Source organism: Muscardinus avellanarius, assembly GCF_963383645.1.
Source record: "Muscardinus avellanarius genome assembly, chromosome: 9".
NCBI classification, from domain to species: domain Eukaryota; kingdom Metazoa; phylum Chordata; class Mammalia; order Rodentia; family Gliridae; genus Muscardinus; species Muscardinus avellanarius.
This window is the reverse complement of record NC_137795.1, coordinates 29,463,987-29,479,254: the sequence shown is the minus strand read 5'-3', so window position 1 is coordinate 29,479,254 and position 15,268 is coordinate 29,463,987. Positions and strand designations below refer to the sequence as shown.

The 15,268-nt window shown below is 38.7% G+C and overlaps 1 protein-coding gene across 2 annotated transcripts in view; it reads left to right on the top strand.

Annotated features, from left to right (window-relative positions):
* Positions 1 to 15,268, top strand: part of DNAH11 (dynein axonemal heavy chain 11) — a gene marked incomplete at its 5' end in the record, with an annotated part of 386,720 nt that overhangs the window by 333,017 nt on the left and 38,435 nt on the right. For both annotated transcript variants that reach the window (XM_080701838.1, XM_080701837.1), the window contains 4 exons: positions 521 to 685; positions 6,611 to 6,751; positions 11,359 to 11,529; positions 15,049 to 15,171. In XM_080701838.1, the coding sequence (XP_080557964.1) occupies positions 521 to 685; positions 6,611 to 6,751; positions 11,359 to 11,529; positions 15,049 to 15,171 (600 nt within the window). The remainder of the gene's footprint in view (positions 1 to 520; positions 686 to 6,610; positions 6,752 to 11,358; positions 11,530 to 15,048; positions 15,172 to 15,268) is intronic.

Genomic DNA, 15,268 nt, shown 5'->3' with positions numbered 1-15,268 from the left:
TTGATTTTTCTTTGAACCTGGCGGGGCTTCTAAAGGTAAAACAAAAGTGTGGGGAGCCCAAAGAGTTTAGCTCTCAATTTCTGCCTCTAGCAAGTAGCCAGTAATGGTTTTAAATGTTCCAATAGTAGTTCTCTGTCTTTGCCTGTCCAGTTTTCAGGGGGTACTTTGCCCTCTGACCTCAGTTCTAAGGTGAAAGAATTATTGCTTAGCTTTTTCATATCATGAGAATGGAAATGAGTCTTCCAAGCTCTTTATATATCACCGTGGAAAACAGAAGTGTTTAATATTCTTAAATAGATTCTTCCTAGAGGTTCATGTTGTAAAAAAAAAAAAAAAAAAGCCTATGACAAAGGCTTATACTCTGGATGTTGGAGTCCAATCACATCTTAATGTGTTTTCGAAGTTTTAAAAGTTATGATCCATCTAGTTTTAATATTTAGCGTGTTTTATTATACATATCCCAAACTCAGAAATTTGTGAAGGAAAGTCACCATTTCTCCCATTTCTTGGTTTATATTAGTTGGTTTTGACAAAGCACCAAAATGACTGTAAGATAGAGCTGAAGCACCTGGAGGATGACTTGCTGCTGCACCTGTCTGCGGCACAGGGAAGCTTCCTGGATGACACCAACCTGGTGGAGAGATTGGAGACCACGAAGGCCACCGTGGCCGAGATAGAGCGCAAGGTAGGAAAGGGCGAGGGAGGCCTGGCGGGTTTTAATGCTCTGCCTGAATGAAATGCTCAGGGTGACAGTGTAAACAATCCTGGTAATTCCTCTGAGAGATATGACACGTTGTGGAATTCAGGTCAAGTAACAAAGTGCCCCCCAAAATTGGATAGTATGGAATTTAGAGTAAAGATGGAGACTGTTGAACTTGTACTTATTTTATTATTTATTTATTTTTATTTTTATTTTTTTTTTTTTTTGCGGGTCTGGGAATGGAACCCAGAGGCATTTGACCTCCGAGCTACAGCCCCTGCCCTATGTTTTATTTTTTATTTTGAAACAGGGTCTCAGTAAGTTGCAGAGGGCCTCACTAAGTAGCTGAGGCTGTCTGCGAACTGCGATCCTCCAGTCTCAGCCTCCCGAATGCTGGGCTTACAAGCGTGCGCCACGACGCCCAGCTTGAACTTGTACTTTTTATTTGACAGAGACCCAGACATTCGAAATACTAAAAAACAACTCAATAAAAATGGGCAATTGTGTTGAATAAACAATTCTCAAAAGAATAAATACAAATGGCCAATAAATATATGAAAAATGTTCAACATCATTACCAATCAGGGAAATACAGATCAAAATTAACTCTGGTTAGAACGGCACTCATCAAGAATACAAACAATAATAAATGTTGGCAAGGATATGGGAACTTAGGAACTCTTATATACTGCTGGTGTGGCTGCGAATGACTGTAACCATTATGGAGGTTCCTCAAAAGACTAGAAGTGGGATCACCATAGGACCCAAATATAGCACTTCTCAGTATCTTTCCAAAAGAATTAGTCAGAATGCTATAGTGATACATTCATATCCAAGTATACAGCAGCACAACTCACAATAGCCAAGCTATGAAACTAACCTAGGTGTCCATCAACAGATGAATGGAAAGAGAAAAGATGGTATATGCATACAGTGGAATAAAGAAAATATGGTATATATACACACAGTAGAATTTTACGCAGCCATGAAGAAGAACAAAATTATGCCATTTGTCGGAGGATGGGTAGAATTAGAGAATACTATGCTAAGTGAAATCCGCCAGTTGCAAAAAGTCAAGGGTGTTTTGTTTTATTTTATATGGGGAAGCTAGAGAGAAAATATGAAACAAAAAAGACTCCAGACAAACAGGGAGATAAACCAGTAGAATAGTAGAAGGGGCTTGGGGGAGGTAGGCAGGGGCAGAATTGATGAAGGAAAGAGATCAAATAATGCTATGTCCGTACAAAGGGATCACTACCTATCTCACTACTATGTGCACAGAATGAGGAGGAGCCGGCTGGGGTCAGGCGGGAAACACCAAGTGTCTGTGCATGTGTTTGTGTCACGTTGAATCTCACTGTGATGGATCATTACCACGCACCAGTAGAAGTACAAAAAGGAAAATCTGGATATGTACCACTCCCCCCAAAAAAATGATTCTGTCAGACTATTATTTCTCTCAAATATTCAAATTTAAAGAAAATTGGAGACAACTGGCTTATGTGATATTATGTGATAATATTAAGCTCATATATATGAGCTTAATATTCTGCTCAGGCAAACTAATATCCGATATTCTCGCCACAATTTTCCCAGCCTGTTGGATGTTACAGGGAACTCCCTGGAGCTGGACTTTTGTTCATAGGCCTGCAGTGGCAAGAGACAGCAAGGGATGGTCTCCTGCTGTTACTCAGATGTATTGTTCACCGTGGGAAAGTGGTATTTCCTGAAAGCTGGTAAAAGTTTTCATTGAGTAGGCTTCCTGCTAAACGAGGGGTATGAGACCAAGTGCGGCACATGCACGGTGTATACATAAGACTTTCACAAGTGGCCCTTGCCCCGTAACATTCTGTCATCTCAAAGTCAAAATTAGACCCTTGTTTGCTTTCTGGACTCTCCTTATTACTTAGTAATCTATTAATTACCCAGAAGAAGCTGTATCATCATACATCAAATATATGTGTCTTAAATAAAGCAAGGGAATGGAATCCCAGATTACCCTCTCCTTTTAGAAAAGTGAATCCTAAGTGGCTCCTAAGATGGTAAAGATTAGGGCAATTAAGTAAATTAAGTCTTAGCTTCAAAGTTAACTTCTTTTTTTTTTAATTTTATTTTATTGGTGCACTGTATTCATACATCATAGTGGGATACAAACTTTTGTAGACATACATGCACACATCACCCAGTCAGCCCCCACCCGATCCCCACCCCATTCTCTCCCCATCCCTTCCTCCCATGCTTGGTTTAGTGGTTGACATCTAGTATTATAGCAATTTATCCAAAATTAAAAATGATAATCTCACATAACAGTTTCATTTGTCTGATACCAAGCTTTTGATGACTTAAAGATAACATTTCAATATTTCTTTTTGCTTTCTTTCTTACCAGAGAATATTTTTTTCTTTTTTTTAGGTGAAACTATCATATATTTATTTTTCAGAAAAAAATCTATCCTGATATGGAATATGGACTCTAGATACCCAAAACAATCTCGAAGCAAAAACAAAGCTAGAAGATGTATATTTTCTGATTTCAAACCATATAAAGCTACAATAATTGAAACAGTGTAGTACTGTTCTAAAGGCAGATATATAGGCCATTGGAGTTAAATACAAGCCTAGAGCTAACTTCTTCCCTATATTGTCAAGTTATTTTTGACAAGGTTTCCACGAAGATTTGGTGGTGGAAATAATAATCTTTTAACTAAATATTGTTGAAAAATTATAATTACATGGAAAAGAATAGAATTGGACCCTTACCTAATCCCACATACAAGTATTAACTCAAACTAGATAAAAGACCTAAATATAAATCTTAAGACTATAAACTTTTAGGAGAAAATCTGGGTCATAAAACCTCACAACATTGAAATTGGCAGTGATTTCTTGGATATGATTTCAATGGCACAGGCAACAGAAGAATATACAAACTCCCTAAAAAATAAAAGAAAATATTGTATATCCAAAGACAATGTAAACAGAGTTAAAAGTTACTAATAGAATTGGATAAAATATTTCCAAATTCTATATCTGAAGGTATATTAATATTCCAACTAGAAATCCTAAAAATTAACAACAATAAAGGCAAACAATACAACTTAGAGATAGGTAAAAGACTAACATAAATAATGAATCTCCACAGATAACCAATCTTAGTTGTCTGTTGGATGGAAACTCTTGTTTCTCTGGTTCTGGTGAGTGTTACCTATTTCTTCTTTGTAGTTAATCTCTTTGAGTATTTTCTCTAGCGCTGGTTTTGAAGACATAAATTCCTTCAGTTTCTGTTTGTCATGGAAGCTTCTTATTTCTCCATCTAATTTGATAGAAAGTTTTGCTGGATAGGAAATTTTTGGCTATAAGTTGTTTTCTTTCAGAGTTTGGAATATGTTACTCCAAGCCCTTCTGGCTCTCATGACTTGGTTTGGGAAGTCTGGAGTGATTCTAATTGGTTTGCCTCTGAATGTCACTTGGCCCTTTGTTTTTGTTGCCTTTAAGATTCTCTGCTTGGCTTCCACATTGGTCATTTTGACAATTATATGGCGTGGGGATCCTCTTCTCCGATCCTGTCTAAAGGGAGTCCTATAAGTTTCCTGGATCTGTGTATCAACCTCTTGCTCTTTATTTGGAAAATTTTCTGCTATTACTTCCTTGAAGAGATTGTTGATCCCTTTGGTATCACTTTCTTTTCCCTCCTCTATTCCAATTATTCTTAGGTTAGCTCTCTTAAGATGGGCCCATATTTCTTCAATGTCAGATTCCTGCTGTTGGATATCTTTTTCTAGATTAGAAACTATGCATTCATTTTTGGATTGCTCATCTTCTAAGAGCGAGATTCTGTTCTCCATGTGGTCTAATCGGTTGTTTGTGCTTTGAATTGAGGCCTTTACTTCATTAATTGCATCCTTTATCTCTTTTTGGCTCTCTCTGAGTTCTTTTCGAAGCACCTCTATTATTTCTACAGTTATTTTCCTGATTTGATCTTCTAGAAATCTCTGATTTTCTGTTTTATCAGGTTCTGATGTTGTGGGGTTGTGCACATTCATTACTCCAGTGTTATTCCTCTTTCCCATGATTTCGGAGGTTTGTGCCTTCTCTGGGTTCTTCCCTTGGGTCACTATGGCTTCACTTAAGGTGCTCTGGATCTCAAGTCTGTATTATCTCAGACCCTACTACTCCTGTACTGGGTTGTATCACAGAGTCTCCGACCCAGGGAGTCGATAGAGGCTGCTTTAAACTATGGGGGGTGCCAGGTTGCACGCTCTCCTATGGTGTGATATCTCTGCCACCACCACTCCCTCACTGGGTCAAGTCCCAGGAGGCACAATACTGGGATTTCTCCTCTGTGGCCCGCAATTTGACTCACTGTTCTTGAGTACGTAGATGTAGCTGTACTGGACTCGGTGAATTCACTGCTGCTGCCGCCGCCGGTGGCAATATGGCGCCTCTGCCACGCCCTCGGCCATGAGGCTGGCGTATTTTTTCTTCTCTGGTTTTGATTTTCACTCTGAATCCCTGCAGCGTGTGCTGAGCTCAGCCACTGGGAGCTTTAAATGCTGTCTGCGCCGAAAGATCCCGCCTGGCTGTTCCGCATCGGCTCACCTCGGCTTGCTGTAGCCGTCTGCTGAGTTCGCCGCTGCCGCCGGCAGTATGGCGCTGCTGCCGCGTCCTCGGGCGCGTGTGTCTCTTCTGTGGCCCTGAGCTCTGTTCTCAGTCCGCTTTCTCTCTGGAGCCTGGTGGTTTTTTTGTTTTTCTGGTGATGGTGTTTTCTGGCTATGAAAGGCGCTCTTTTTGTGGTAATGGAGATTGGTTGTTAGCGGGACTCTTAAGCCCTGCTTTTCTCGGTCGCCATCTTCTCGGAAGTCCCCAAAGTTAACTTCTAATTGTCTCTTAGAGTATCACTTCCTCTCTTACCAGATTGCCATCCAGTGACTCCTCTCTCTAGTCTACATTTTATTTCCTTATATATATAGAAATTATGAGTGAAGTCTATAGAAATGTTTGGGGAAAATACTGTATCTTGTAAAGCCATAGATAAAAGAAAGAGATGTGTGTGTGTGTGTGTGTGTGTGTGTGTGTGTGTGTGTGTGTGTCTAGGGATGGAACCTCAGGGGCATCCGACCTCCAAGCTACACCTCCTGTCCTGGTTTTTTATTCTTTATTTTGAAACAGGGTCTCACTAAGTTGCAGAGGGTCTCACTAAGTAGCTGAGGCTGTCCACAAACCGTACCCTCCTGTATCAGACTCCCTAATGCTGGGATTGCAAGCACGCGCCACCACGCCCAGCTCAAGATATTTAATCTTTGAACAAAAATGAGTAGATTGGTCAGTGGTGGTGGGCTTTTTTTCTTTTAATTATCTCTCTGAATGTTCCTAGAGGATAATTTATAAAAAAATAAGTGGTAATATATGAACATAGGGGTGACCAGATGCAGTCAGAATTAAATAGTCATGAAAGTCATTGTATAAAAGTGTTTTAATAAGCTTAGCCATTGGCTGTAATATTGACCTTGGCCACTTTTATATACCTTGTTGCCTAATAAAGTTATTGGCATCAAATTGACCCAGCCGACTTTTAAGAGCCATCCCTGGGAGGTGATAGAGCTGGGTTATTAAGCCCTGAAAGACAGAGGATGGGAGGGCAGGAAGGTGACATTACTCAGAAACAGTCTGTAGGACTAAAACCAATTAGGTTTGTTTAAATCTAAGATCTAAAAAGCAGCTGTATTTATGTCCATTATCACTGAAACTCAGTTTATAAAAAAAAAATTTTAAATGTGAATTTGATAATTTTAGAAAAGCTAAATCAAATATTCAGAATAAATTCTTTCTCATTTCAAATATGGTCTCATTACTTGGGGATGATTGGAGAATATGAGGAGAAAGTTGCTCATTTTGTTTGATCTTACCATAGGTGATTGAAGCCAAAGAAAACGAGAGAAAAATCAATGAAGCCCGAGAATGTTACCGACCCGTGGCAGCAAGAGCGTCTCTTCTTTATTTTGTTATTAATGACCTCAGAAAAATCAACCCCATCTATCAGTTCTCTTTGAAGGTAATCCTGAACATGCTTAGGAAAATAAAAATAAGTTTCAGTGAGTTTCTGGAAATTGGGAATTTATTTCTAAGCAGTAGGTATAACCAGGGAGGAGTCATAAGGATCTAGTTAACAATACCAACAAAAGCCGCCCTGTTCTCAGGAGCTTTCATTTACAATTCTCAGTAAGGCTCTGAGGTGAACTCTTATGTGACGTCATATCATGTGTGTGTATTATTTCTAAGCAGTCTTGACAGCTTATGAAAATATAAGAGAATTTTCCTTGAGGCTCCTATTTTTGAAAATGTAGGAATCTTAGAGATTTCTTTTTTGTTTTGTTTTCTGTTTATTTTTATTTAACAAAGATGAGGAAAGAATAAGATTAACCATCAATTTAACCACTACTATATATGCAAGGCACTTTTATAATTTGGATCTTATTTTGTGTGTATGGTACTAGGTACTAAGGATGGAACCCAAAGGCATTCCACCTCCAAGCTACACCCTCAGCCCAGCTTTTTTATTCTTTACTTTGAAACAGGCTCTCACTGAGTTACAAAGGACCTCACTAAGTAGCCACACAAGATCCTCCTGTTTCAGCCTCTTGAATTCTGGGATTACAAACATGCGCCACCACATCCAGCTAGTTTGGATTATATGTTTTTCTTTTTTCTTTTCTTTTTTCTTTTTTGGCAGTAATGGGAATGGAACCCAGGAGCATTCTACCTCCTAGCTACACCCCCAGCCCTATTTTTTTATTCTTTGTTTTGAAACAGGGTCTCATTGAGTTGCAAAGAGCCTCACTAAGTAGCTGAGGCTGTCCATGAACAGTGACCCTCCCGTTTCAGCCTCCCAAATGCTGGGATTACAAGCATGTGCCACCATGCCCAGTTTTGTATTATTTTAACAGTGTATTATCCTGATAAAGTATATAATGTTACTTTCTTTCTTTATATTTATTTATTTATTTATTTATTTATTTATTTATTTATTTATTTATTTTTGCGGGCCTGGGGATGGAACCCAGGGGCATTTGACCTCCAAGCTACACCTCCTGCCCTATTTTTTTTTAATTATTCTTTATTTTGAAACAGGGTCTCACTAAGTTACTGAGGGCCTCACTAAGTAGCTAAGGCTGTATGCAAACTGGGATCCTCCTGTCTCAGCCTCCCAAATGCTGGGATTACAAGCATGTTCCACCATGCCCGGCTTATAATGCTACTTTCATTGGGGGAAAAAAAACTAACATTTTCAGATCTTGAATAAGTTACTCAAGAATTGATATTTTATCATTGTAAGAGCCAGGATCTCAGCCTGTGACTCTTGGATTTCAAAGCCTGTGCTACATACATGACATTGTTCTGCTTGTGGTCAGTGTTCACTCATGATGACCAGCAGATTTTTTGTTTTGTTTTGGTTTGGTTTAATGATACCTTTTACTTATACATATTAGAGAGGTTTAGGGTAGTAGAATCATACATGTAACACTGCATTCCCTCTGGGTGTGCTTCCCTCTGGATCCTTCCCTGTTCCCCAGATAATATTTACCTTGATAAAGATAACTTCATGTATGAATAAAGAATTATTTGAATTGATTCCATCACCAGTTCTCTTTCTCCTCTCTCCCAGAAGCCCACTCCCCCATTCCACTAATATTTCCCCTCTTTTATCTGAAATTCATCTTGTTTTCCAAGTTATCTTTAACTTCTTTGTGTGACTGGCTAGTCTTAAGTAGTATAATATTCTCAAGTTCCATCTGTTTTCTTGCAGATGACATGATTGTGTTCTTTTTTATGGCTAAGTAAAATTCCATTGTGTGTACATGGCATGATTTCATTATCCGTTCATCTGTTGATGGTTCCATGGTTCGACTATCATGAATTGTGCCTCTATAAATATGAAGATGCACACATTCCTGTAACCATAATATGACTTCAATAATGGTAAACTCACCTTTGTAACATCACCAAGAGTGATATGGCTTGTGGCTCAGTCAACATGCTTACTGCTATAACCCAAAAGACTTGGCCACACAATTTAGAAGAAAGAAGATTTAATTGCTCACATTCTTTGGAAATTGTGGATTCAGTCCATGTGAGGCCGTGGTCTGAAGCTCAGGGCATGATGGCAAGAAGAGAGAGAGAGCATACAAAAGCTTTGATCTCACATCATGCGGCTAGAAGCAGAGAGCAAACAAGCCAGGAGACTCAAAAACACAAGCACAGTTTTTAACGCTACACCCCCAGACACCACCTTCTCTAGCCACACCCCACTAGCCTAGAATACCACCCAGATAACTTCATCACAATGGATTTATCTACTTTTGATATTATAACCCTCATGGCTTACCTCTATCAACCCTGAGCTCTTCAGGGGACATTCTCTATCTGACCATAACAACTAAGTCATATGTTAGCTCCATTCCCAGCCTTTTAAGGAACCCCCATACTGATCTCCATAGTGGCTGCACTAATTTTCAGTCCTACCAACAGTGTATAAGGGTTACTATTTCCACACATCCTTGCCAATGTTTATTATTGTTTGCATTTTTTTTTTGTATTGGAGATGGAACCCAGGAGCATTCTACCTCCAAGCTACTTCCTCAGCCCTACTTTTTATTCTTTATTTTGAAACAGGGTCTCACTGATTTGCAAAGGACCTCACTAAGTAGCTGAGGCTGGCCGCAAACTGCAATCCTCTTGTCTCAGCCTCCCAAATGCTGTGATTACAAGCATGCACCATGATGCCTGGCTTTTGTTTGTATTCTTAATGATTGCCATTCTGCTGGAGTTATGTAGAATCTCAATGATTTTGATTTGCATCTTCCTGATTGCTAATGATGTTGAATATATATATGTATGTATATTTATATGTTTATGTATATATATTTTTTCATTTTTTGAGAAGTATCTATTCAGATCCATTACCCTTTTTTACTGGGTTCTTTGTTGTTGTTGTTGTTGTTGTTTTAATATTAAGTATTTTGAGTTCTTGTCTCTTATTCAAGAGACAAGAAAAGGAAAGGAAAAAGAAAGAAGGAAAGAAGAAGTAAACCCTCATACTTATAGCCACTGGATTTTTGATCAGGAGGCCAAAAACATATGCTAAAGAAAAGATAGGCTTTTCAACAAATGGTATTATGAAAACTGATTATCCATTTGTAGAAAAATGGAATTAAACACCAACCTCTCATCCTGCAAGAGTCTAACTCAAGATGGATAAAAAAAAAAAAAACCCTAGAAATTAGACCAGAGATTTTGCAACTACTAGAAGAGAGCATAGAACCAGGCATGGTAACGCACGCTTGTAATCCCAGCATTCGGGAGGCTGAGACCGGAGGATCACGGTTCATGGACAGCCTCAGCTACTTAGTGAGGCCTTTTGTGACTCATTGAGACCCAGTTTCAAAATAAAGAATAAAATTAGGGGGCAGGGGGTGTAGCTCAGAGGTCAAATGTCCCTGGGTTCCATCCCCAGACCCACATAAAAAAAAAAGGAGCATAGGATCAACCCTCCAACATAGACACCACCAGTAGAGACTTCATTAATAGGCCTCAAAAATCAGAAAATAAAAATAAAAATTAATAAATAAGATTACATCAGATGAAAAAGCTTCTGTGAAGCAAAGTGAACCATCAAGAACCTAAAGAGAGAACATATAGAACCCAAAAAGAGAGCATATAAACCATCTAAAACCTAAGAGAAAAAAATCATGTTTTTGTTTTATTTTCCAATCCTGAAGATTGAACCCAGAGAAACTTTACCATTGAACTATATCCCCAAACTTTAATTTTTTTTTTATTTCGAGACGAGGGCTCACTAAGTTGCTGAGGCTGGTCTTGAGCTTGCACTCTTCCTGACTTAGTCTCTTGAATGACTGGGAATATAGGTGTGCACAGTGTTTACTGTCTGTATCTGTCATTGTTAGATTTTACCTTGACCCAAATATGGACACTGCAAAGCATATGAGTCTTTTTTTATTTTTATTCAGAGACAAAGATCACGGTTTATTTAGGAAAGTGAGATACAAGTTCCAATCTCAAGAATGAGAAAGAGCACCTTTAGAACCTCACATTTCTTCTTTGATGGGAGACCCTCGTGAGGGGGTGGTGGGTAGGGGCACACAGCAAAGGTGGAGGTCTGGAACCTCAGAATCCTCAGTGGGTGGTGCCTGAGCTGGACCAAGTGTCAGACCTCCCTTATGGATCCTTTGTTTACCAAGCATCTCAGGAATCCCTGGTGGGGAGATGGGCCACTATGGTTAAAAGTGTGGGCCTATTGGAGATTTTTGCCTAAGAAAGAACTGGGCCTGTAGGGTAAAGATAAGGATTATAAAATTTCTAGACTTTAAAACTATAATTTCTCCTTCCTTTCCAGTTTGTCTCTTTTCTACCTATTTTTATTTTTCCTATCGTACCTCATTTTTCCTCTCTGAGACTTGGGTCCCTTAATCTTAAGGGTTGATGAAGGGTGAAAGTCCATCTTCTAAAGATTCTTCAGCACTGACAAGGGATGAAGACCCTTCCTCACTAGGGGCAAATTAGTCTTTAGTATGCATCTTTGACCTCTGGTCCCTGGCCACCAGCCATAAATAAATAAATAATGGTCACATTTAAATTTCCCAGGCTTTCAACATGCTATTCCACAGAGCAGTCGAACTGGCTGACAAGGTGGAGGACCCACAGGGGCGCATCTCTGTCCTCATGGATAGCATCACCCATGCTGTCTTCCTCTACACCAGCCAGGCACTGTTTGAGAAGGACAAGCTCACCTTCCTGTCCCAAATGGCTTTTCAGGTGAGGAGCTCAGTCACTCGAAACATCCCCAGAATCACAGGCAGATGCCTCTGTGTATCATATATTTTATTTCTGCTGAAGGAAAGCAGACACATCTTTGTGGAGTCCACTTGGTAGCACAAAGAGATCTTGAGTTTCCCACAGTGAACTGGAGCACACAAGAACCTCCCGGGTCTCGGCGCTTTGGTTTGGGTGGTTGTGCATGTTACACTCCCACCACAGCCCGATGGGACATTCTCCTTAATCACACATTCTCCTTGATTTCTTGGGTCCTGAAAAGAACCTTCCAGGCTTATAAATCCAGACCTGAGTGGCCCTAGGAACTTTACAAAGCAGAAAATGGTTCATTCATGTTGTCACAAATGACAAAATTTTCTTTTCAAAGTCTACATAATATTTTGTGGTGTATAGTTAGTAATACTGTATTGTGTATTTCAAAATTGCCTTAATACTACATTTTAAATGTTCTCACTGCCAAAAAAAATGATTACTATATGAAGTGGTAGATATGATAGCTTGGTTTAACCATTCCATGATGTAAATATACCAGAGCATCACATCTTAATTCACATGTATGTATGACTATTATTTGTCAATTAAAAACAAAATATTTTAAAAAAACAATGGTTAAAGATAGCTCGGTCTGACATTCATACCCATTCACTGGTGCCTGCTTCCCTTTTACATAGGAATCTATGCAAAAGGTTTTCTGAAAATACAGGCATCCTTAGGAAGAACAAGAAAGGAAAACCCTAAAGCCCTGAGCCCCATGTTCTGATGATATAAGCATGTCATCTTTTATTAGTTTTCTATTTGGCTTTTTCCATCTCTCCAAACCTTAGGAAAGGATTTGTCTTACATCTTACCTGTTGTGTGTCTTCCAAAGAACCTTGCCCAAGGAAGGCATTTTGTAAAGTCCTCAATGCATAATAATGAGCTGTGAATTCTCTTTCAATGTCCTTTTTTGGGGGGAGGAAATAGTACCAAGGATTTAGCCAAAATTGTTCTACCTCTGAGCTATTCCCTCAACCCTTTTTTATTTTTTATTTGGAAACAGAGTCTCACTAAGGTGTCCAGGCTGGCCTCGAATCTGTGATCCTCCTGTCTCTTGCTTCCCAAGTACTGGAATTACAGGCATGTGCTACCATACCAAGCTTTTTTCAATATTTCTGATGTTCATGGATTCTATTAGGTTCTCTAATAATATATGAGTGTACCTGGGCATGGTAGCGCACCCTTGTAATCCCTGCTCTTGGGAGGTGGAGACAGGAGGATTATGCAGGTTTGAAGCCAGCCTCGCTGGCTTAAGAAACCCTGTTTACAAATAAAAATATAAAATAGGTCTGGGAGTGTAGCCCGGAGGTAGAAGGGTTCCATTCCCAGTACCACAAAAAAATAATATAATAATAATAATAATAATAATAATAATAATAATAATAAATGAGTATAGATGTTTTCAAATGTGTATGATAAACATGAACAGGCATTATAAAATGAATACTTGTCTTTAGAACTATTGCTAATTAACAGGAAAGAAGCAGGAATGACTGTGCATGACACACATCTATTTAAAGCTTCTGCCGAGTGCTTTGGCACATGCCTGTAATCACAGATACTCAGGAGGTTGAGGCAGGAAAATCACAATTTCAAGGCCAGCCCAGGCAATTTGACAAGACTCTATCTCAAAACCAAAATGTAAAAAAGTCTGGGGAAGGTATAGCTTAGTGGTACAGTGCCCCTGGGTTCAGTCCCCAGTACCATAAATAAATAGATTAGTTAATTAATTAATTTTAAAAGGGTTGGGGCTGTATCCCTGTGGTAATACGCCTTACTTGTTCTAGGTCCTGGGTTTAATTCCCAGTACCACAAAACAAGCAAACAACATTACAAATGTTAAATGACAGTATGAAGCCAATTGGGAAAATTTATTTTTTTTTATTTTAATTTATTTTTTATTGGTGCAATGTATTCATACATCATAGTGGTATAAAGAAAATACTTTTGTAGACATACATGCACATCTCGCCCAGTTAGCCCCTACCACGATCCCCACCCCATTCCCTCCCCATCCCTCCTTCCCACGCTTGGCTTACTGGTTGACATCTAGTATTATAGCAATTTATACAATATTAACATTGATAATCTCACATAACAGTTTCATTTGTCTGGTACCAAACTTTTGATGACTTAAAGATAACATTTCAATATTTCTTTTTGCTTTCTTTCTTACCAGAGAATATCAATTGGGAAAATTTAAATAGGACTTGGTATTAAATAATAAGAAGTTACTGTGGAGCTGGGGATGTTGCTCAGTGGTAAAAGTGCTTGCCTGGCATGGTACAAAGCCCTGGTTTCAATCCCCAGAACCGGGAAAAACATTCCCCTAAGAAGCCATGGATAAATTATAATCTAAAGTCCTGGCAGTGTATATAAATCCACTCTTCATTATCTGTGTGTATGATTACTTATGTGTTGACATAAAGTAAATTAATAAAATTATCCAATAAAATAAAATGTTATTTTAATGCCTGTTAACACTTATTATACAAAATACCAAGAACATTTTAGTAGCATAAAACTCAAACATTCCATCTGTTTAACTATGTGAAGTATTATAGTTTCTACATGGAAATTAAGAGAATTTTTTTGTGTCCTCCAAAATATACTATGGACTTATAACTAGTTCTACAGTCACACTGTCTAAAGTTTATTTCAGTTAGTGATGTGTTTCTTTAACTGTATCTACTAAATAATTTCTGATTTTTCTCCAGATAATCTCTAATCCTTGTAGTTTATTGAATATAGTACTGCATTAGAATTAGTGATACTAATTCTGTCTTGTTTAGTAATTTATCTGAGTCTTTCTCATTTTATATCACAAGTTTTAAGACAAGTTCAAAGCTAGCAGAAGATTAAATATAAAGCACATTTAAAATATCGTGCTAAGCTGGGCGTGGTAGTGCATGCTGGTAATCCCCGTGCTTGGAAGGCGGAGACAGGAGGATCACTGCAGGTTCGAAGAAGCCAGCCTTGCTGGCTTAAGAGACCCTGTTTCCAAATAAAAATATAAAATAGGTCTGGGAGTGTAGCCCAGAGGTAGAAGGGCTTCCAGGAACCCCAGTACCACCACATATATGTGTGTGTGTGTGTGTGTGTGTGTGTGTGTGTGTATAAGTATATATATAGTGCTAATAGCTATAGGTGTTAGAATTGGAATAAGTCAACCCTTGAAATTTGTTTGTTTGTTTGTTTGTATTGTGGCTGGGATCAAACCAAGGGCCTCACACATGCTAGGCAAGTGCTTTCTCACTGAGCTGTACTCCATAATTATTTTGTATTTTATTTTCCATGATGGTTTCAAAATCCTGGAAATAATCTAAGATTCTCCATTTCAACTCTGGAATAGATACCTGCCAGGATTCTCAGCTGACATGGCTCTGTATTCAGCCGTGTTGGTTCCATGCAGACTGCTTTCTTGTTTAAACCAAATGATCCTTTTTTATTTTGTGTATTTCCAAGATTTTGTTGAGAAAGAAAGAGATCGATCCCCTTGAAATGGATTTCCTGCTTCGCTTCACAGTTGAACATACTTACCTGAGCCCCGTTGACTTCCTGACCACTCAGTCATGGAGTGCTCTTAAGGTACGAGGAACCTGGTTTCTCAATTTCAAAATCTTATTTCAAATATGAGGTCTGTCTGACATAGAAATGTAGTTTTAAAAGTACAGGTGAGATATTA